This window comes from Oncorhynchus nerka, linkage group LG1 (assembly GCF_034236695.1).
Source record: "Oncorhynchus nerka isolate Pitt River linkage group LG1, Oner_Uvic_2.0, whole genome shotgun sequence".
Lineage (NCBI taxonomy): Eukaryota > Metazoa > Chordata > Actinopteri > Salmoniformes > Salmonidae > Oncorhynchus > Oncorhynchus nerka.
The window spans coordinates 33,327,611-33,349,206 of record NC_088396.1 but is presented as its reverse complement, the minus strand read 5'-3'; the positions used below and the strand labels follow the sequence as shown (position 1 = coordinate 33,349,206).

At 46.3% G+C, this 21,596-nt stretch overlaps 1 protein-coding gene across 1 annotated transcript in view; it reads left to right on the top strand.

Moving 5' to 3' along the window:
* ppp1r1c (protein phosphatase 1, regulatory (inhibitor) subunit 1C) overlaps nucleotides 1-21,596 on the top strand; it is a 54,841-nt gene that overhangs the window by 1,994 nt on the left and 31,251 nt on the right. The window contains exon 2 of the mRNA XM_065018290.1: nucleotides 2,074-2,140. Coding sequence (XP_064874362.1) covers nucleotides 2,074-2,140 — 67 coding nt within the window. The remainder of the gene's footprint in view (nucleotides 1-2,073; nucleotides 2,141-21,596) is intronic.

Genomic DNA, 21,596 nt, shown 5'->3' with positions numbered 1-21,596 from the left:
CTCAACTTGCACATCCATCTTCTGCACATCTACCATTCCAGTGTTTAATTGCTATATTCTAATTCCTTCGCCACTATGGCCTATTTATTGCCTTAACTCCCTTATCTTACCTCATTTGCACTCACTGTATATAGACTTTTTGTTTTCTTTTGTTCTACTGTATTATTGACAATGTTTTGTTTATTCCATGTGTAACTCTGTGTTGTTGTATGTGTCGAATTGCTATGCTTTATCTTGGCCAGGTCGCAGTTGCAAATGAGAACTTGTTCTCAACTAGCCTACCTGGTCAAATAAAGGTGAAATAAAAATTTAATAAATAAAAAAGTAGCCACCCTTTGCCTTGATGACAGCTTTCCACACTCTTGGCATTCTCTCAACCAGCTTCACCTGGAAACCCTATCCAACAGTCTTGAATGAGTTTCCACATATGCTGAGCACTTGTTGGCTGCTTTTCCTTCACTCTGAGGTCCAACTCATCCCAAACCATCTCAATTGGGTTGAGGTTGGGTGATTGTGGAGGCCAGGTCATCTGATGCAGCACTCCATCACTCTCCTTCTAGGTCAAATAGCCCTTACACAGCCTGTAGGTGTGTTGGGTCACTGTCCTGTTGAAAAACAAATGATAGTCCCACTAAGCGCAAACCAGATGGGATAGCGTATCGCTGCAGAATACTGTGGTAGCCATGCTGGTTAAGTGTACCTTGAATTCAAAATAAATTACTGACAGTGTCACCAGCAAAGCACCATCACACCTCCTCCTCCATGCTTCACGGTGTGAACCACACATGCGGAGATCATCCCTTCGCCTACTCTGCATCTCACAAAGACATGGTGGTTGGAACCAAAAATCTCACATTTGGATTCATCAGACCAAAGGACCGATTTCCACCAGTCTAATGTCCATTGCTCATGTTTCTTGGCCCAAGCAAGTCTCTTCTTCTTATTGGTGTCTTTTAGTAGTGGTTTCTTTGCAGCAATTCGACCATGGAGGCCTGATTCACGCAGTCTCCTCTGAACAGTTGATGTTGAGATGTGCCTGATACTTGAACTCTGTGAAGCGTTTATTTGGGCTGCAATTTCTGAGGCTGGTAACTCTAATGGCCTTATCCTTTGCAGAAGAGGTAACTCTGGGTCTTCCTTTCCTGTGGTGGTCCTCATGAGAGCCAGTTTCATCATAGCACTTGATGGTTTTTGCGACTGCACTCTAAGAAACTTTCAGTTCTTGAAATTTTGACCATCATGTTTTAAAGTAATGATGGACTGTTGTTTCTCTTTGGGCTCCTGAGTGGCTCAGTGGTCTAAGGCACTGCATCAGGCTGTATCACAACCGGCTGTGATTGGGAGTCCAAAAGGGTGGTGCGCAATTGTCCCAGTGTAGTCCAGGTTAGGGTTTGAGAGGCTGCTGTAAATAATGTAAATAAGAATTTGTTCTTAACTGACTTGCCTAGATAACTAAATGTTAAATAAAGAAACTTAATTCGTGGTGTTCTTGCCATAATATGGACTTGGTATTTTACCAAATAGGGCTATCTTCTGTATACCACCCCTACCTTGTTACAACACAACTGATTGGCTCAAACGCATTAAGAAGAAATTCCACAAATTAACTTTTAACAAGGGATACCTGTTAATTGAAATGCAATCCAGGTGACTACCTCATGAAGCTGGTTGAGAGATTGCCAATATTGTGCAAAGTTGTCATCAAGGCAAAGGGTGGCTACTTTGAAGAATTTGTTTAAACATTTTTCGGTAACTACATGATTCCATATGTGTTATTTCATAGTTTGATGTCTTCACTATTATTCTATAATGTACAAAATAGTAAAAATAAAGAAAAACCCTTGAATGAGTAGGGTGTGTACAAACTTTTGACTGGTACTGTAGGTCATTGATTGTATTGACACTAAACTCTACCACTTTGTAAAACATGCACACACAGCAAGTCTGTATCATATGCTACTGGGTTACGGGTGCTTATTGTCTGTCTCCAGTTATCTTCAGTGCCACACTTGAACACCTCTCTTTCCTGTACTGTCCTATCCTATCCCGCCATGTCCTGTCTCCACCTAACAGATCCGTAAGAGGAGACCTACACCAGCTACCCATGTCATCTATCTTCCACCAGACCTAACTGCAGCAGGTAAGACACTGCTACTGAGTGAAGAACAGGGTTGGGGTCAATTCATTCAATTCCGGAAATAAACTGAAATTCCAATTGTAATTTTCCTCACTGAAAAGCAATGGAATTGGAATTTCTTTTATTTCCTGTGTCGCAATGGAATGTTGAAGCCATTTGCCAAGCTTCACTCCGCATGACTCACAAACTGTCATGGAAGTTATGTGTGTCTTCATGTGACAATTGTTTTGTTTTTGTTATGCTCTAGTCTACTGGCATTGAGCATGTTATGCTTCAGTAGAGGCTCATTTGGGTTTAGAGGGGTTTTGTTTATGTATGTATCCCAATTTACTCAAGTTTTACTGCTAAAGAGAAGAATTAAGACTTTGGCTCGATCTCATTATGTCAATAAAGTGTTTTCTTTCAGATCCGTCTGTTGATATTTAATGAGGAGCTGTGGGATATGAAGGAATTTTGTTAATATGGGTTGAATGAGAGCTTGAGACTATTCTTATGGGGTACACAACATTGAGTGTTACTATAAGACGTCTGGGGGGAGAAGGATGGATGGAGGGTGATAGAGGGATGGATGGAGGGTGATAAAAGGATAGATGGAGATTGATAGGACGGATGGAGGGTGATAGGATGGATGGATGGATGGTCATAGAAGAATGGATGGAGGATGAAAAAAGGATGGATGTAGGTTGATAGAAGTATGGATGGAGGATGATTGGATGGAGATAGAAGGATGGATTGAGGCTGAAAGAAGGATGGATTGAGGCTGAAAGAAGGATGATGGAGGTTGATAGAAGGATTGTGGAGGGTGATAGAAGGATGGATGGAGGGTGATAGAGGTTGATATAAGGATGGAATTGAGGCTGATAGAAGAATGGATTAAGGTTAATAGAAGGATGGATGGAGGGTGATAGAATGGATGGATGGTGATAGAAGGATGGATGGAGGTTGATAGAAGGATGGATGGAGGGTGATAGAAGGATGGAATGGAGGTTGATTGGAGGGTGAAAGAAGGATGGATGGACGGTGATAGAAGTATGGAATGGAGGTTGATAGAACGATGGATGGAGGTTGATTGGAGGGTGATAGAAGGATGGATGGAGGGTGATAGAAGATGGATGGAGGGTGATAGAAGGATGGATGGAGGGTGATAGAAGGATGGAACGGAGGTTGATTGGAGGGTGATAGAAGGATGGATGGAGGGTGATAGAAGGATGGATGGAAGGTGATAGAAGGATGGAGGTTGATAGAAGGATGGATTAAGGTTAATAGAAGGATGGGTGGAGGGTGATATGATGGATGGAGAGTGATATAATGGATGGAGGGTGATAGAAGGATGGATGGAGGGTGATAGAAGGATGGATGGAGGATGATAGAAGGATGGATGGAGGGTGATAGAAGGATGGATGGAGGTTGACAGAAGGCTGGATGGAGGTTGATAGAAGGATGGATGGAGGGTGATAGAATGATAGATGGAGATTGATAGGATGGATGGAGGGTGATTGGATGGAGGGTCATAGAAGAATGGATGGAGGCTGAAAAAGGATGGATGTAGGTTGATAGAAGTATGGATGGAGGGTGATAGGATGGATGGAGGGTGATAGGATGGATGGAGATAGAAGGATGTATTGAGGCTGAAAGAATGATGGATGGAGGGTGATAGAAGGAAGGATAGAAGGTGTAGAAGGATGGATGGAGGTTGATAGAAGGATGATGGAGGGTGATAGAAGGATGGATGGAGGTTGATAGAAGGATGGAATTAAGGCTGATAGAAGGATGGAATTAAGGCTGATAGAAGGATGGATGGATGGAGGTTGATAGAAGGATGGATGGAGGTTAATAGAAGGATGGATGGAGGGTGATAGAATGGATGGATGGTGATAGAATGGATGGATGGTGATAGGATGGATGGAGATAGAAGGATGGATTGAGGCTGAAAGGATGGGTGGAGGGTGATAGAAGGATGGAATGGAGGTTGATTGGAGGGTGATAGAAGGATGGATGGAGGCTGATAGAAGGATGGATGGAGGGTGATAGAAGGATGGATGGAAGGTGATAGAAGGATGGATGGAGGTTGACAGAAGGATGGATGGAGGTTGACAGAAGGATGGATGGAGGTTGACAGAAGGATGGACGGAGGGTGATAGAAGGATGGATCGAGATTGATAGAAGGATATATGGAGATTGATAGGATGGATGGAGGGTCATAGAAGAATGTATGGAGGCTGAAAAAAGGATGGATGTAGGTTGATAGAAGTATGGATGGAGGGTGATAGGATGGATGGAGGGTGATAGGATGGATGAAGATAGGATGGATTGAGGCTGAAAGAAGGATGGATGGAGGGTGATAGAAGGATGGATGGAAGGTGATAGAAGGATGGATGGAGGTTGATAGAAGGATGGATTAAGGTTAGTAGAAGGATGGATGGAGGGTGATAGGATGGATGGAGGGTGATGGAGGTTAATAGAAGGATGGATGGAGGGTGATAGAATGGATGGATGGTGATAGAATGGATGGAGATAGAAGAATGGATTGAGGCTGAAAGAAGGATGGATGGAGGGTGATAGAAGGATGGATGGAAGGTGATAGAAGGATGGATGGAGGTTGATAGAAGGATGATGGAGGGTAATAGAAGGATGGATGGAGGGTGATAGAAGGATGGATGGAGGGTGATAGAAGGATGGATGGAGGGTGATAGAAGGATGGATGGAGGTTGATAGAAGGATGGATGGAGGTTAATAGAAGGATGGATGGAGGTTGATAGAAGGATGGATGGAGGGTGATAGAAGGATGGAATGGAGGTTGATTGGAGGGTGATAGAAGGATGGATGGAGGGTGCTGGAAGGATGGAATGGCGATTGATAGAACGATGGATGGAGGTTGATTGGAGGGTGATAGAAGGATGGATGGAGGGTGATAGGATGGATTGAGGCTGATAGAAGGATGGATGGAGGGTGATAGAAGGATGGAATGAAGGTTAATAGAAGGATGGATGGAGGGTGATAGAATGGATGGATGGTGATAGAATGGATGGATGGTGATAGGATGGATGGAGATAGAAGGATGGATTGAGGCTGAAAAGATGGGTGGAGGGTGATAGAAGGATGGAATGGAGGTTGATTGGAGGGTGATAGAAGGATGGATGGAGGCTGATAGAAGGATGGATGGAGGGTGATAGAAGGATGGATGGAGGGTGATAGGATGGATTAAGGCTGATAGAAGGATGGATGGATGGAGGTTGATAGAAGGATGGATGGAGGGTGATAGAAGGATGGATGGAGGGTGATAGGATGGATTAAGGCTGATAGAAGGATGGATGGATGGAGGTTGATAGAAGGATGGATGGAGGTTAATAGAAGGATGGATGGAGGGTGATAGAATGGATGGATGGTGATAGAATGGATGGATGGTGATAGGATGGATGGAGATAGAAGGATGGATTGAGGCTGAAAGGATGGGTGGAGGGTGATAGAAGGATGGAATGGAGGTTGATTGGAGGGTGATAGAAGGATGGATGGAGGCTGATAGAAGGATGGATGGAGGGTGATAGAAGGATGGATGGAAGGTGATAGAAGGATGGATGGAGGTTGACAGAAGGATGGATGGAGGTTGACAGAAGGATGGATGGAGGTTGACAGAAGGATGGACGGAGGGTGATAGAAGGATGGATCGAGGTTGATAGAAGGATATATGGAGATTGATAGGATGGATGGAGGGTCATAGAAGAATGTATGGAGGCTGAAAAAAGGATGGATGTAGGTTGATAGAAGTATGGATGGAGGGTGATAGGATGGATGGAGGGTGATAGGATGGATGAAGATAGGATGGATTGAGGCTGAAAGAAGGATGGATGGAGGGTGATAGAAGGATGGATGGAAGGTGATAGAAGGATGGATGGAGGTTGATAGAAGGATGGATTAAGGTTAGTAGAAGGATGGATGGAGGGTGATAGGATGGATGGAGGGTGATAGAAGGATGGATGGAGGTTAATAGAAGGATGGATGGAGGGTGATAGAATGGATGGATGGTGATAGAATGGATGGAGATAGAAGAATGGATTGAGGCTGAAAGAAGGATGGATGGAGGGTGATGGATGGAAGGTGATAGAAGGATGGATGGAGGTTGATAGAAGGATGATGGAGGGTAATAGAAGGATGGATGGAGGGTGATAGGATGGATGGAGGGTGATAGAAGGATGGATGGAGGTTGATAGAAGGATGGATGGAGGTTAATAGAAGGATGGATGGAGGTTGATAGAAGGATGGATGGAGGGTGATAGAAGGATGGAATGGAGGTTGATTGGAGGGTGATAGAAGGATGGATGGAGGGTGCTGGAAGGATGGAATGGCGATTGATAGAACGATGGATGGAGGTTGATTGGAGGGTGATAGAAGGATGGATGGAGGGTGATAGGATGGATTGAGGCTGATAGAAGGATGGATGGAGGGTGATAGAAGGATGGAATGAAGGTTGATTGGAGGGTGATAGAAGGATGGATGGAGGGTGATAGGATGGATTGAGGCTGATAGAAGGATGGATGGAGGGTGATAGAAGGATGGAATGGAGGTTGATTGGAGGGTGATAAAGGATGGATGGAGGATAATAGAAGGATGGATGGAGGGTGATAGAAGGACGGATGGAGGTTGATAGAAAGATGGATTAAGGCTGATAGAAGGATGGAATTAAGGCTGATAGAAGGATGGATGGAGGTTGATAGAAGGATGGATGGAGGTTAATAGAAGGATGGATGGAGGGTGATAGAATGGATGGATGGTGATAGAATGGATGGATGGTGATAGGATGGATGGAGATAGAAGGATGGATTGAGGCTGAAAGGATGGGTGGAGGGTGATAGAAGGATGGAATGGAGGTTGATTGGAGGGTGATAGAAGGATGGATGGAGGCTGATAGAAGGATGGATGGAGGGTGATAGAAGGATGGATGGAAGGTGATAGAAGGATGGATGGAGGTTGACAGAAGGATGGATGGAGGTTGACAGAAGGATGGACGGAGGGTGATAGAAGGATGGATCGAGGTTGATAGAAGGATGGATGGAGGGTGATAGAAGGATAGATGGAGATTGATAGGATGGATGGAGGGTCATAGAAGAATGTATGGAGGCTGAAAAAAGGATGGATGTAGGTTGATAGAAGTATGGATGGAGGGTGATAGGATGGATGGAGGGTGATAGGATGGATGAAGATAGGATGGATTGAGGCTGAAAGAAGGATGGATGGAGGGTGATAGAAGGATGGATGGAAGGTGATAGAAGGATGGATGGAGGTTGATAGAAGGATGGATTAAGGTTAGTAGAAGGATGGATGGAGGGTGATAGAAGGATGGATGGAGGTTAATAGAAGGATGGATGGAGGGTGATAGAATGGATGGAGATAGAAGAATGGATTGAGGCTGAAAGAAGGATGGATGGAGGGTGATAGAAGGATGGATGGAGGTTGATAGAAGGATGATGGAGGGTAATAGAAGGATGGATGGAGGGTGATAGGATGGATGGAGGGTGATAGAAGGATGGATGGAGGGTGATAGAAGGATGGATGGAGGTTGATAGAAGGATGGAATTAAGGCTGATAGAAGGATGGATGGTGGTTGATAGAAGGATGGATGGAGGTTAATAGAAGGATGGATGGAGGTTGATAGAAGGATGGATGGAGGGTGATAGAAGGATGGAATGGAGGTTGATTGGAGGGTGATAGAAGGATGGATGGAGGGTGCTGGAAGGATGGAATGGCGATTGATAGAACGATGGATGGAGGTTGATTGGAGGGTGATAGAAGGATGGATGGAGGGTGATAGGATGGATTGAGGCTGATAGAATGATGGATGGAGGGTGATAGAAGGATGGAATGAAGGTTGATTGGAGGGTGATAGAAGGATGGATGGAGGGTGATAGAAGGATGGGTAGAGGGTGATAGGATGGATTGAGGCTGATAGAAGGATGGATGGAGGGTGATAGAAGGATGGAATGAAGGTTGATTGGAGGGTGATAGAAGGATGGATGGAGGGTGATAGAAGGATGGGTAGAGGGTGATAGGATGGATGGAGGATAATAGAAGGATGGATGGAGGGTGATAGAAGGACGGATGGAGGTTGATAGAAAGATGGATTAAGGTTAATAGAAGGATGGATGGAGGGTGGTAGGATGGATGGAGGGTGATAGAAGGATGGATGGAGGTTGATAGAATAATGGAATTAAGGCTGATAGAAGGTTGGAATTAAGGCTGATAGAAGGATGGATGGAGGTTAATAGAAGGATGGATGGAGGGTGATAGAATGGATGGATGGTGATAGAATGGATGGAGATAGAAGTATGGATTGAGGCTGAAAGAAGGATGGATGGAGGGTGATAGAAGGATGGATGGAAGGTGATAGAAGGATGGATGGAGGTTGATAGAAGGATGGATGGAGGTTGATAGAAGGATGATGGAGGGTGATAGAAGGCCAGATGGAGGTTGATAGAAGGATGGATTAAGGTTAATAGAAGGATGGATGGAGGGTGATAGAAGGATGGATGGAGGATGATAGAAGGATGGATGGAGGGTAATAGGATGGAATTAAGGTTAATAGGATGGCTGGAGGGTGATAGAATGATGGATGGAGGTTGATAGAAGGATGGATTAAGTTAAATAGAAGGATAGATGGAGGGTGATAGGATGGATGGATGGTGATAGAAGGACGGATGGAGGTTGATAGAAAGATGGATTAAGGTTAATAGAAGGATGGATGGAGGGTGATAGAATGATGGATGGAGGGTGATAGAATGATGGATGGAGGGTGATAGAAGGATGGATGGAGGGTGATAGAAGGATGGATGGAGGGTGGATGGATGGAGGGTGATAGATGGATGGATGGATGGAGGGTGATAGAAGGATGGATGGAGGGTAATAGGATGGATGGAGGGTGAAAGAAGGATGGATAGAGGGTGATAGAAGGATGGGTGGCGGGTGATAGAAGGATGGATGGAGGTTGATAGAAGAATAGATGGAGGGTGATAGGATGGATGGAGGGTGATAGAAGGATGGAATGGAGGTTGATAGAAGAATAGATGGAGGGTGATAGGATGGATGGATGGTGATAGAAGGATGGATGTAGGGTGATAGAAGGATGGATGGAGGTTGATAGAAGGATGGATGGAGGTTGATAGAAGGATGGATGGAAGGTGATAGGATGGATGGAGGGTGATATAAGGATGGAATTAAGGCTGATAGAAGGATGGAATTAAGGCTGATAGAATGATGGAATTAAGGCTGATAGAAGGATGGATGGAGGTTGATAGAAGGATGGATTCAGTTTAATGGAAGGATAGATGGAGGGTGATAGGATGGATGGATGGTGATAGAAGGATGGGTGGAAGGTGGTAGAAGGATGGATTGAGGTTGATAGAAGGATGATAGAAGAATGGATGGAGGGTGATAGGATGGATGGAGGTTGATAGAAGAATGGAATTAAGGCTGATGGAATTAAGGCTGATAGAAGGATGAATGGAGGTTGATAGAAGGATGGATGGAGGTTAATAGAAGGATGGATGGAGGGTGATAGAAGGATGGATGGAGGGTGATAGAATGATGGATGGAGGGTGATAGAAGGATGATGGAGGGTGATAGAAGGATGGATGGAGGGTGATAGGATGGATGGATGGAGGGTGATAGAAGGATGGATTGAGGGTGATAGAAGGATGGAATGGAGAGTGATTGGGGGGTGATAGAAGGATGGATGGAGGATGATAGAAGGATGGATGGAGGGTGATAGAATGCCGGATGGAGGTTGATAGAAGGATGGATTAAGGTTAATAGAAGGATGGATGGAGGGTGATAGAAGGATGGATGGAGGGTGATAGAAGGATGGGTGATAGGATGGATGGAGGGTGATAGAAGGATGGATGTAGGGTGATAGAAGGATGGATGGAGGTTGATAGAAGGATGGAATGGAGGGTGATAGAAGGATGGGTGATAGGATGGATGGAGGGTGATAGAATGATGGAATTAAGGCTGATAGAAGGATGGATGGAGGTTGATAGAAGGATGGATTCAGTTTAATGGAAGGATAGATGGAGGGTGATAGGATGGATGGATGGTGATAGAAGGATGGGTGGAAGGTGGTAGAAGGATGGATTGAGGTTGATAGAAGGATGATAGAAGAATGGATGGAGGGTGATAGGATGGATGGAGGTTGATAGAAGAATGGAATTAAGGCTGATGGAATTAAGGCTGATAGAAGGATGAATGGAGGTTGATAGAAGGATGGATGGAGGTTAATAGAAGGATGGATGGAGGGTGATAGAAGGATGGATGGAGGGTGATAGAATGATGGATGGAGGGTGATTGGAGGGTGATAGAAGGATGGATGGAGGGTGATAGGATGGATGGATGGAGGGTGATAGAAGGATGGATTGAGGGTGATAGAAGGATGGAATGGAGGGTGATTGGGGGGTGATAGAAGGATGGATGGAGGATGATAGAAGGATGGATGGAGGGTGATAGAATGCCGGATGGAGGTTGATAGAAGGATGGATTAAGGTTAATAGAAGGATGGATGGAGGGTGATAGAAGGATGGATGGAGGGTGATAGAAGGATGGGTGATAGGATGGATGGAGGGTGATAGAAGGATGGATGTAGGGTGATAGAAGGATGGATGGAGGTTGATAGAAGGATGGATGGAGGTTGATAGAAGGATGGAATGGAGGGTGATAGAAGGATGGGTGATAGGATGGATGGAGGGTGATAGAAGGATGGATTGAGGGTGATAGAAGGATGGAATGGAGGGTGATTGGAGGGTGATAGAAGGATGGATGGAGGATGATAGAAGGATAGATGGAGGGTGATAGAAGGCCGGATGGAGGTTGATAGAAGGATGGATTAAGGTTAATAGAAGGATGGATGGAGGGTGATAGAAGGATGGATGGAGGATGATAGAAGGATGGATGGAGGGTAATAGGATGGATGGAGGGTGATAGAAGGATGGATGGCGGGTGATAGAAGGATGGATGGAGGTTAATAGGATGGAATTAAGGTTAATAGGATGGCTGGAGGGTGATAGAATGATGGATGGAGGTTGATAGAAGGATGGATTAAGTTAAATAGAAGGATAGATGGAGGGTGATAGGATGGATGGATGGTGATAGAAGGACGGATGGAGGTTGATAGAAAGATGGATTAAGGTTAATAGAAGGATGGATGGAGGGTGGTAGGATGGATAGAGGGTGATAGAATGATGGATGGAGGGTGATAGAATGATGGATGGAGGGTGATAGAAGGATGGATGGAGGGTGATAGAAGGATGGATGGAGGGTGATAGAAGGATGGATGGAGGTTGATAGAAGGATGGAATTAAGGCTGATAGAAGGATGGATGGTGGTTGATAGAAGGATGGATGGAGGTTAATAGAAGGATGGATGGAGGTTGATAGAAGGATGGACGGAGGGTGATAGAAGGATGGAATGGAGGTTGATTGGAGGGTGATAGAAGGATGGATGGAGGGTGCTGGAAGGATGGAATGGCGATTGATAGAACGATGGATGGAGGTTGATTGGAGGGTGATAGAAGGATGGATGGAGGGTGATAGGATGGATTGAGGCTGATAGAAGGATGGATGGAGGGTGATAGAAGGATGGAATGGAGGTTGATTGGAGGGTGATAAAGGATGGATGGAGGATAATAGAAGGATGGATGGAGGGTGATAGAAGGACGGATGGAGGTTGATAGAAAGATGGATTAAGGTTAATAGAAGGATGGGTGGTAGGATGGATAGAGGGTGATAGAATGATGGATGGAGGGTGATAGAATGATGGATGGAGGGTGATAGAAGGATGGATGGAGGGTGATAGAAGGATGGATGGAGGGTAATAGGATGGATGGAGGGTGATAGATGGATGGATGGATGGTGATAGAAGGATTGATGGAGGGTAATAGGATGTATGGAGGGTGAAAGAAGGATGGATAGAGGGTAATAGAAGGATGGGTTGCGGGTGATAGAAGGATGGATGGAGGTTGATAGAAGAATAGATGGAGGGTGATAGGATGGATGGATGGTGATAGAAGGATGGATGGAGGGTGATAGAAGGATGGATGGAGGTTGATAGAAGGATGGATGGAAGGTGATAGGATGGATGGAGGGTGATAGAAGGATGGAATTAAGGCTGATAGAAGGATGGAATTAAGGCTGATAGAAGGATGGATGGAGGTTGATAGAAGGATGGATTCAGTTTAATGGAAGGATAGATGGATGGTGATAGAAGGATGGGTGGAGGGTGATAGAAGGATGGATGGAGGTTGATAGAAGGATGGATGGAAGGTGATAGAAGGATGGATTGAGGTTGATAGAAGGATGATAGAAGAATGGATGGAGGGTGATAGGATGGATGGAGGTTGATAGAAGAATGGAATTAAGGCTGATAGAAGGATGGAATTAAGGCTGATAGAAGGATGAATGGAGGTTGATAGAAGGATGGATGGAGGGTGATAGAATGGATGGATGGTGATAGAATGGATGGATGGAGATAGGATGAATGGAGGTTGATAGAAGGATGGATGGAGGGTGATAGAAGGATGGAATGGAGATTGATTGGAGGGTGATAGAAGGATGGAATGGAGAATGATAGAACGATGGATGGAGGTTGATTGTAGGGTGATAGAAGGATGGATGGAGGGTGATAGGATGGATTGAGGCTGATAGAAGGATGGATGGAGGGTGATAGAAGGATGGAATGAAGGTTGATTGGATGGTGATAGAAGGATGGATGGAGGTTGATAGAAGGATAATGGAGGGTGATAGAAGGATGGATGGAGGGTGATAGGATGGATGAAGATAGAAGGATGGATTGAGGCTGAAAGAAGGATGGATGGAGGGTGATAGAAGGATGGATGGAGGTTGATAGAAGGATGGTGGAGGGTGATATAAGGATGATGGAGGGTGATAGAAGGATGGATGGAGGGTGATAGGATGGATGAAGATAGAAGGATGGATTGAGGCTGAAAGAAGGATGGATGGAGGGTGATAGATGGATGGATGGAAGGTGATAGAAGGATGGATGGAGATTGATAGAAGGATGGATGGAGGGTGATAGGATGGATGGAGGGTGATAGGATGGATGAAGATAGAAGGATGGATTGAGGCTGAAAGAAGGATGGTTGGAGGGTGATAGAAGGATGAAATGGAGTTTGGTTGGAGGGTGATGGATGGAGGATGATAGAAGGATGGATGGAGGGTGGATGGATGGAGGGTGATAGAAGGATGGATGGAGGGTGATAGAAGGATGGATGGAGATGGATGGAATTAAGAATAGGATGGCTGGAGGGTGATAGAATGATGGATGGAGGTTGATAGAAGGATGGATTAAGGGTAATAGAAGGATGGATGGAGGGTGATAGATGGATGGATGGTGATAGAAGGACGATGGAGAAGGATAGGATGGATTAAGGTTAATAGAAGGATGGATGGAGGGTGGATGGATAGAGGTGATAGAGGGATGGATGGAGGGTGATAGAAGGATGGATGGAGGTGATAGATGGATATGGATGGATGATAGAAGGATGGATGGATGGTATAGAATGGATGGAGGGTGAAAGAAGGCTGGATGGAGTGATAGAAGGATGTGTGGAGGTGGTGATAGAAGGATGGATGGAAGGATGGAATTAGGATGGATGGAGGGTGATAGAATGGATGGATGGAGGTTGATAGAAGGATGGATTAAGATAGAAGGATGGATGGAGGTTGATAGAAGGATGATGGGAGAAGGATGGATGGAGGTTGATAGAAGGATGGAATTAAGTTTAATAGAAGGATGGATGGAGGGTGATAGGATGGATGGAGGGTGATAGAAGGATGGATGGAGGTGATAGAAGGATGGATGGAGGTTATAGGAGGATGGATAGAAGAATGGATGGAGGGTGATAGAAGGATGGATGGAGGTTAATAGAAGGATGGATGGTGATAGAAGGATGGATGGAGGGGGATGGATGGATGGATGATAGAAGGATGGATGGAGGGTGATAGAAGGATGGATGGAGGAGGGTGATAGAAGGATGGATGGAGGATGGAAGGATGGATGGAGATAGGATGGATGAAGGATGGATTAAGGTTATAGAAGGATGGATTGAGGGTGATAGAAGGATGGATGGAGGGTGATAGGATGGATGGAGGGTGATAGAAGGATGGATGGAGGTTGATAGAAGGATGGATGGAGGGGAGGATGATTGGAGGGTGATAGAAGGATGGATGGAGGATGATAGAAGGATGGATGGAGAAGGATGGATTAGAAGAAGGATGGAGGAGGTTGATAGAAGGATGGATTAAGGTTAATGGAAGGATAGATGGAGAAGGATGGATGGATGATGGATGGAGGGTGATAGAAGGATGGATGGAGGAAGGATGATAGAAGGATGGATGGAGGGTGATAGGATGGATGGAGGTGATAGAAGGATGGATTGATAGAAGGATGGAATGGAGGTGATAGAAGGATGGATGGAGGTTGATAGAAGGATGGATAGAAGGATGGATGGAGGGTGATAGAAGGATGGATGGAGGGTGATAGAATGATAGAAGGATGAAGATTAATGGAGGGTGATAGAAGGATGGATGGAGGGTGATAGAAGATGGATGAAGATAGAAGAAGGATGGATGGAAGGATGGATGGAGGGTGATAGGATGGATGGAGGGTGATAGAAGGATGGATGGAGGTTGATAGAAGGATGGATGGAGGGTGATTGTTGAAATAGAAGGATGGATGGATGGATGATAGAAGGATGGATGGAGGATGGATGGATGGAGGTGATAGAAGGATGGATGGAGGTTGATAGAAAGATGGATTAAGGGTAATAGAAGGATGGATGGAGGGTGATAGAAGGATGGATGATGGATGGATGGAGGGTGATAGAAGGATGGATGGAGGGATTGGAGGGTGATAGAAGGATGGATGGAGGATGATAAAGGATGGATGGAGGGTGATAGAAGGATGGATGGATGGATTAAGTTAAGAAGGATGGATGGAGGGTGATAGAAGGATGGATGGATGGATAGAAGGATGGATGGAGGGTAATAGAAGGATGGGTGATAGGATGGATGGAGGTTGATAGAAGGATGGATTGAGGGAAGGATAGAAGGATGGAATGGAGGGATGATAGATGGATGGATGATAGAAGATGGATTAAGAATAGAAGGATGGATGGAGGGTGATAGAAGATGGATGGAGGGTGATAGAAGGATGGATTAGGTTAATAGAAGGATGGATGGAGGGGATGGATGGAGGGTGATAGAAGGATGGATGGAGGGTAATAGGATGGATGGAGGGTGAAAGAAGGATGGATAGAGGGTGATAGAAGGATGGGTGATAGGATGGATGGAGGGTGATAGAAGGATGGATTGAGGGTGATAGAAGGATGGAATGGAGGGTGATAGAAGGATGGATGGAGGATGATAGAAGGATGGATGGAGGGTGATAGAAGGCCGGATGGAGGTTGATAGAAGGATGGATTAAGGTTAATAGAAGGATGGATGGAGGGTGATAGAAGGATGGATGGAGGATGATAGAAGGATGGATGGAGGGTAATAGGATGGATGGAGGGTGATAGAAGGATGGATGGCGGGTGATAGAAGGATGGATGGTTAATAGGATGGAATTAAGGTTAATAGGATGGCTGGAGGGTGATAGAATGATGGATGGAGGTTGATAGAAGGATGGATTAAGTTAAATAGAAGGATAGATGGAGGGTGATAGGATGGATAGAGGGTGATAGAATGATGGATGGAGGGTGATAGAATGATGGATGGAGGGTGATAGAAGGATGGATGGAGGGTGATAGAAGGATGGATGGAGGGTAATAGGATGGATGGAGGGTGATAGATGGATGGATGGATGGAGGGTGATAGAAGGATGGATGGAGGGTAATAGGATGGATGGAGGGTGAAAGAAGGATGGATAGAGGGTGATAGAAGGATGGGTGGCGGGTGATAGAAGGATGGATGGAGGTTGATAGAAGAATAGATGGAGGGTGATAGGATGGATGGATGGTGATAGAAGGATGGATGTAGGGTGATAGAAGGATGGATGGAGGTTGATAGAAGGATGGATGGAGGTTGATAGAAGGATGGATGGAAGGTGATAGGATGGATGGAGGGTGATAGAAGGATGGAATTAAGGCTGATAGAAGGATGGAATTAAGGCTGATAGAAGGATGGATGGAGGTTGATAGAAGGATGGATTCAGTTTAATGGAAGGATAGATGGAGGGTGATAGGATGGATGGATGGTGATAGAAGGATGGGTGGAGGGTGATAGAAGGATGGATGGAGGTTGATAGAAGGATGGATGGAAGGTGATAGAAGGATGGATGGAGGGTGATAGAAGGATGATAGAAGAATGGATGGAGGGTGATAGGATGGATGGAGGTTGATAGAAGAATGGAATTAAGGCTGATAGAAGGATGAATGGAGGTTGATAGAAGGATGGATGGAGGTTAATAGAAGGATGGATGGAGGGTGATAGAAGGATGGTGGAGGGTGATAGAATGATGGATGGAGGGTGATAGGATGAATGAAGATAGAAGGATGGATTGAGGCTGAAAGAAGGATGGATGGAGGGGGATAGAAGGATGGATGAGTGGTGATAGAAGGATGGATGGAGGGTGATAGGATGGATGGATGGAGGGTGATAGAAGGATGGATTGAGGGTGATAGAAGGATGGAATGGAGGGTGATTGGAGGGTGATAGAAGGATGGATGGAGGATGATAGAAGGATGGATGGAGGGTGATAGAATGCCAGATGGAGGTTGATAGAAGGATGGATTAAGGTTAATAGAAGGATGGATGGAGGGTGATAGAAGGATGGATGGAGGGTGATAGAAGGATGGGTGATAGGATGGATGGAGGGTGATAGAAGGATGGATTGAGGGTGATAGAAGGATGGAATGGAGGGTGATTGGAGGGTGATAGAAGGATGGATGGAGGATTTAACATTAACATTTAACATTTAAGTAATATGCTCAGACGCTCTTATCCAGAGCGACTTACAAATTGGTGCGTTCACCTTATGACATCCAGTGGATCAGCCACTTTACAATAGTGCATCTAAATCTTTTAAGGGGGAGAAGGATTACTTTATCCTATCCTAGGTATTCCTTAAAGAGGTGGGGTTTCAGGTGTCTCCGGAAGGTGGTGATTGACTCCGCTGTCCTGGCGTCGTGAGGGAGTTTGTTCCACCATTGGGGGGCCAGAGCAGCGAACAGTTTTGACTGGGCTGAGCGGGAACTGTACTTCCTCAGTGGTAGGGAGGCGAGCAGGCCAGAGGTGGATGAACGCAGTGCCCTTGTTTGGGTGTAGGGCCTGATCAGAGCCTGGAGGTACTGAGGTGCCGTTCCCCTCACAGCTCCGTAGGCAAGCACCATGGTCTTGTAGCGGATGCGAGCTTCAACTGGAAGCCAGTGGAGAGAGCGGAGGAGTGGGGTGACGGAGAGAACTTGGGAAGGTTGAACACCAGACGGGCTGCGGCGTTCTGGATGAGTTGTAGGGGTTTAATGGCACAGGCAGGGAGCCCAGCCAACAGCGAGTTGCAGTAATCCAGACGGGAGATGACAAGTGCCTGGATTAGGACCTGCGCCGCTTCCTGTGTGAGGCAGGGTCGTACTCTGGGATGTTGTAGAGCATGAACCTACAGGAACGGGCCACCGCCTTGATGTTAGTTGAGAACGACAGGGTGTTGTCCAGGATCACGCCAAGGTTCTTAGCGCTCTGGGAGGAGGACACAATGGAGTTGTCAACCGTGATGGCGAGATCATGGAACGGGCAGTCCTTCCCGGGAGGAAGAGCAGCTCCGTCTTGCCGAGGTTCAGCTTGAGGTGGTGATCCGTCATCCACACTGATATGTCTGCCAGACATGCAGAGATGCGATTCGCCACCTGGTCATCAGAAGGGGGAAAGGAGAAGATTAATTGTGTGTCGTCTGCATAGCAATGATAGGAGAGACCATGTGAGGTTATGACAGAGCCAAGTGACTTGGTGTATAGCGAGAATAGGAGAGGGCCTAGAACAGAGCCCTGGGGGACGCCAGTGGTGAGAGCGCGTGGTGAGGAGACAGATTCTCGCCACGCCACCTGGTAGGAGCGACCTGTCAGGTAGGACGCAATCCAAGCGTGGGCCGCGCCGGAGATGCCCAACTCGGAGAGGGTGGAGAGGAGGATCTGATGGTTCACAGTATCGAAGGCAGCCGATAGGTCTAGAAGGATGAGAGCAGAGGAGAGAGAGTTAGCTTTAGCAGTGCGGAGCGCCTCCGTGATACAGAGAAGAGCAGTCTCAGTTGAATGACTAGTCTTGAAACCTGACTGATTTGGATCAAGAAGGTCATTCTGAGAGAGATAGCGGGAGAGCTGGCCAAGGACGGCACGTTCAAGAGTTTTGGAGAGAAAAGAAAGAAGGGATACTGGTCTGTAGTTGTTGACATCGGAGGGATCGAGTGTAGGTTTTTTCAGAAGGGGTGCAACTCTCGCTCTCTTGAAGACGGAGGACGTAGCCAGCGGTCAGGGATGAGTTGATGAGCGAGGTGAGGTAAGGGAGAAGGTCTCCGGAAATGGTCTGGAGAAGAGAGGAGGGGATAGGGTCAAGCGGGCAGGTTGTTGGGCGGCCGGCCGTCACAAGACGCGAGATTTCATCTGGAGAGAGAGGGGAGAAAGAGGTCAGAGCACAGGGTAGGGCAGTGTGAGCAGAACCAGCGGTGTCGTTTGACTTAGCAAACGAGGATCGGATGTCGTCGACCTTCTTTTCAAAATGGTTGACGAAGTCATCTGCAGAGAGGAGGGAGGGGGAGGGGGAGGAGGATTCAGGAGGGAGGAGAAGGTGGCAAAGAGCTTCCTAGGGTTAGAGGCAGATGCTTGGAATTTAGAGTGGTAGAAAGTGGCTTTAGCAGCAGAGACAGAAGAGGAAAATGTAGAGAGGAGGGAGTGAAAGGATGCCAGGTCCGCAGGGAGGCGTAGTTTTCCTCCATTTCCGCTCGGCTGCCCGAGCCCTGTTCTGTGAGCTCGCAATGAGTCGTCGAGCCACGGAACGGGAGGGGAGGACCGAGCCGGCCTGGAGGATAGGGGACATAGAGAGTCAAAGGATGCAGAAAGGGAGGAGAGGAGGGTTGAGGAGGCAGAATCAGGAGATAGGTTGGAGAAGGTTTGAGCAGAGGGAAGAGATGATAGGATGGAAGAGGAGAGAGTAGCGGGGAGAGAGAGCGAAGGTTGGGACGGCGCGATACCATCCGAGTAGGGGCAGTGTGGGAAGTGTTGGATGAGAGCGAGAGGGAAAAGGATACAAGGTAGTGGTCGGAGACTTGGAGGGGAGTTGCAATGAGGTTAGTGGAAGAACAGCATCTAGTAAAGATGAGGTCGAGCGTATTGCCTGCCTTGTGAGTAGGGGGGGAAGGTGAGAGGGTGAGGTCAAAAGAGGAGAGGAGTGGAAAGAAGGAGGCAGAGAGGAATGAGTCAAAGGTAGACGTGGGGAGGTTAAAGTCGCCCAGAACTGTGAGAGGTGAGCCGTCCTCAGGAAAGGAGCTTATCAAGGCAGGATGATAGAAGGATGGATGGAGGGTGATAGAAGGATGGATGGAGGGTGATAGAAGGCCGGATGGAGGTTGATAGAAGGATGGATTAAGGTTAATAGAAGGATGGATGGAGGGTGATAGAAGGATGGATGGAGGGTGATAGAAGGATGGATGGAGGGTAATAGGATGGATGGAGGGTGATAGAAGGATGGATGGGGGGTGATAGAAGGATGGATGGAGGTTAATAGGATGGAATTAAGGTTAATAGGATGGCTGGAGGGTGATAGAATGATGGATGGAGGTTGATAGAAGGATGGATTAAGGTTAATAGAAGGATGGATGGAGGGTGGTAGGATGGATAGAGGGTGATAGAATGATGGATGGAGGGTGATAGAATGATGGATGGAGGGTGATAGAAGGATGGATGGAGGGTGATAGGATGGATGGATGGTGATAGAAGGACGGATGGAGGTTGATAGAAAGATGGATTAAGGTTAATAGAAGGACGGATGGAGGGTGATAGGATGGATGGAGGGTGATTGATGGATGGATGGATGGAGGGTGATAGAAGGATGGATGGATGGTAATAGAATGGATGGAGGGTGAAAGAAGGATGGATGGAGGGTGATAAAAGGATGTGTGGCTGGTGATAGAAGGATGGATTAAGTTTAATAGAAGGATGGATGGAGGTTGATAGAAGGATGGATGGGAGGTGATAGGATGGATGGAGAGTGATAGAAGGATGGAATTAAGGTTAATAGAAGGATGGATGGAGGGTGATAGGATGGATGGAGGGTGATAGAAGGATGGATGGAGGTTGATAGAATGATGGGTGGAGGGTGATAGGATGGATGGAGGTTGATAGAAGTCTGGATGGAGGGTGATAGAAGGATGGAATGGAGGTTGATTGGAGGGTGATAGAAGGATGGATGTATGGTGATAGAAGGATGGATGGAGGGTGATAGAAGGATGGATGGATGGTGATAGAAGGATGGATGGAGGGTGATAGGATGGATGGATGGAGGGTGATAGAAGGATGGATTGATGGTGATAGAAGGATGGAATGGAGGGTGATAGAAGGATGGATGGATGGTGATAGAAGGATGGATGGAGGGTGATAGGATGGATGGATGGAGGATGATAGAAGGATGGATGGAGGGTGATAGAAGGCCGGAAGGTTGATAGAAGGATGGATTAAGGTTGATAGAAGGATGGATGGAGGGTGATAGAAGGATGGATGGAGGGTGATAGAAGGATGGATGGTGATAGAAGAATGGGTGATAGGGTGGATGGAGGGTGATAGAATGATGGATTGAGGGTGATAGAAGGATGGAATGGAGGGTGATTGGAGGGTGATAGAAGGATGGATGGAGGATGATAGAAGGATGGATGGAGGGTGATAGAAGGCCGGATGGAGGTTGATAGAAGGATGGATTAAGGTTAATAGAAGGATGGATGGAGGGTGATAGAAGGATGGATGGAGGGTAACAGGATGGATGGAGGGTGATAGAAGGATGGATGGCGGGTGATAGAAGGATGGATGGAGGTTAATAGGATGGAATTAAGGTTAATAGGATGGCTGGAGGGTGATAGAATGATGGATGGAGGTTGATAGAAGGATGGATTAAGTTAAATAGAAGGATAGATGGAGGGTGATAGGATGGATGGATGGTGATAGAAGGATGGATGGAGGGTGATAGAAGGATGGATGGAGGTTGATAGAAGGATGGATGGGAGGAGATAGGATGGATGGAGCATGATAGGATGGAATTAAGGTTAATAGAAGGATGGATGGAGGGTGATAGGTTGGATGGAGGTTGATAGAAGGATGGGTGGAGGGTGATAGAAGGATGGATGGAGGTTGACAGAAGGATGGATGGAGGAGATAGGATGGATGAAGCGTGATAGAAGGATGGATGGAGCGTGATAGAAGGAAGGG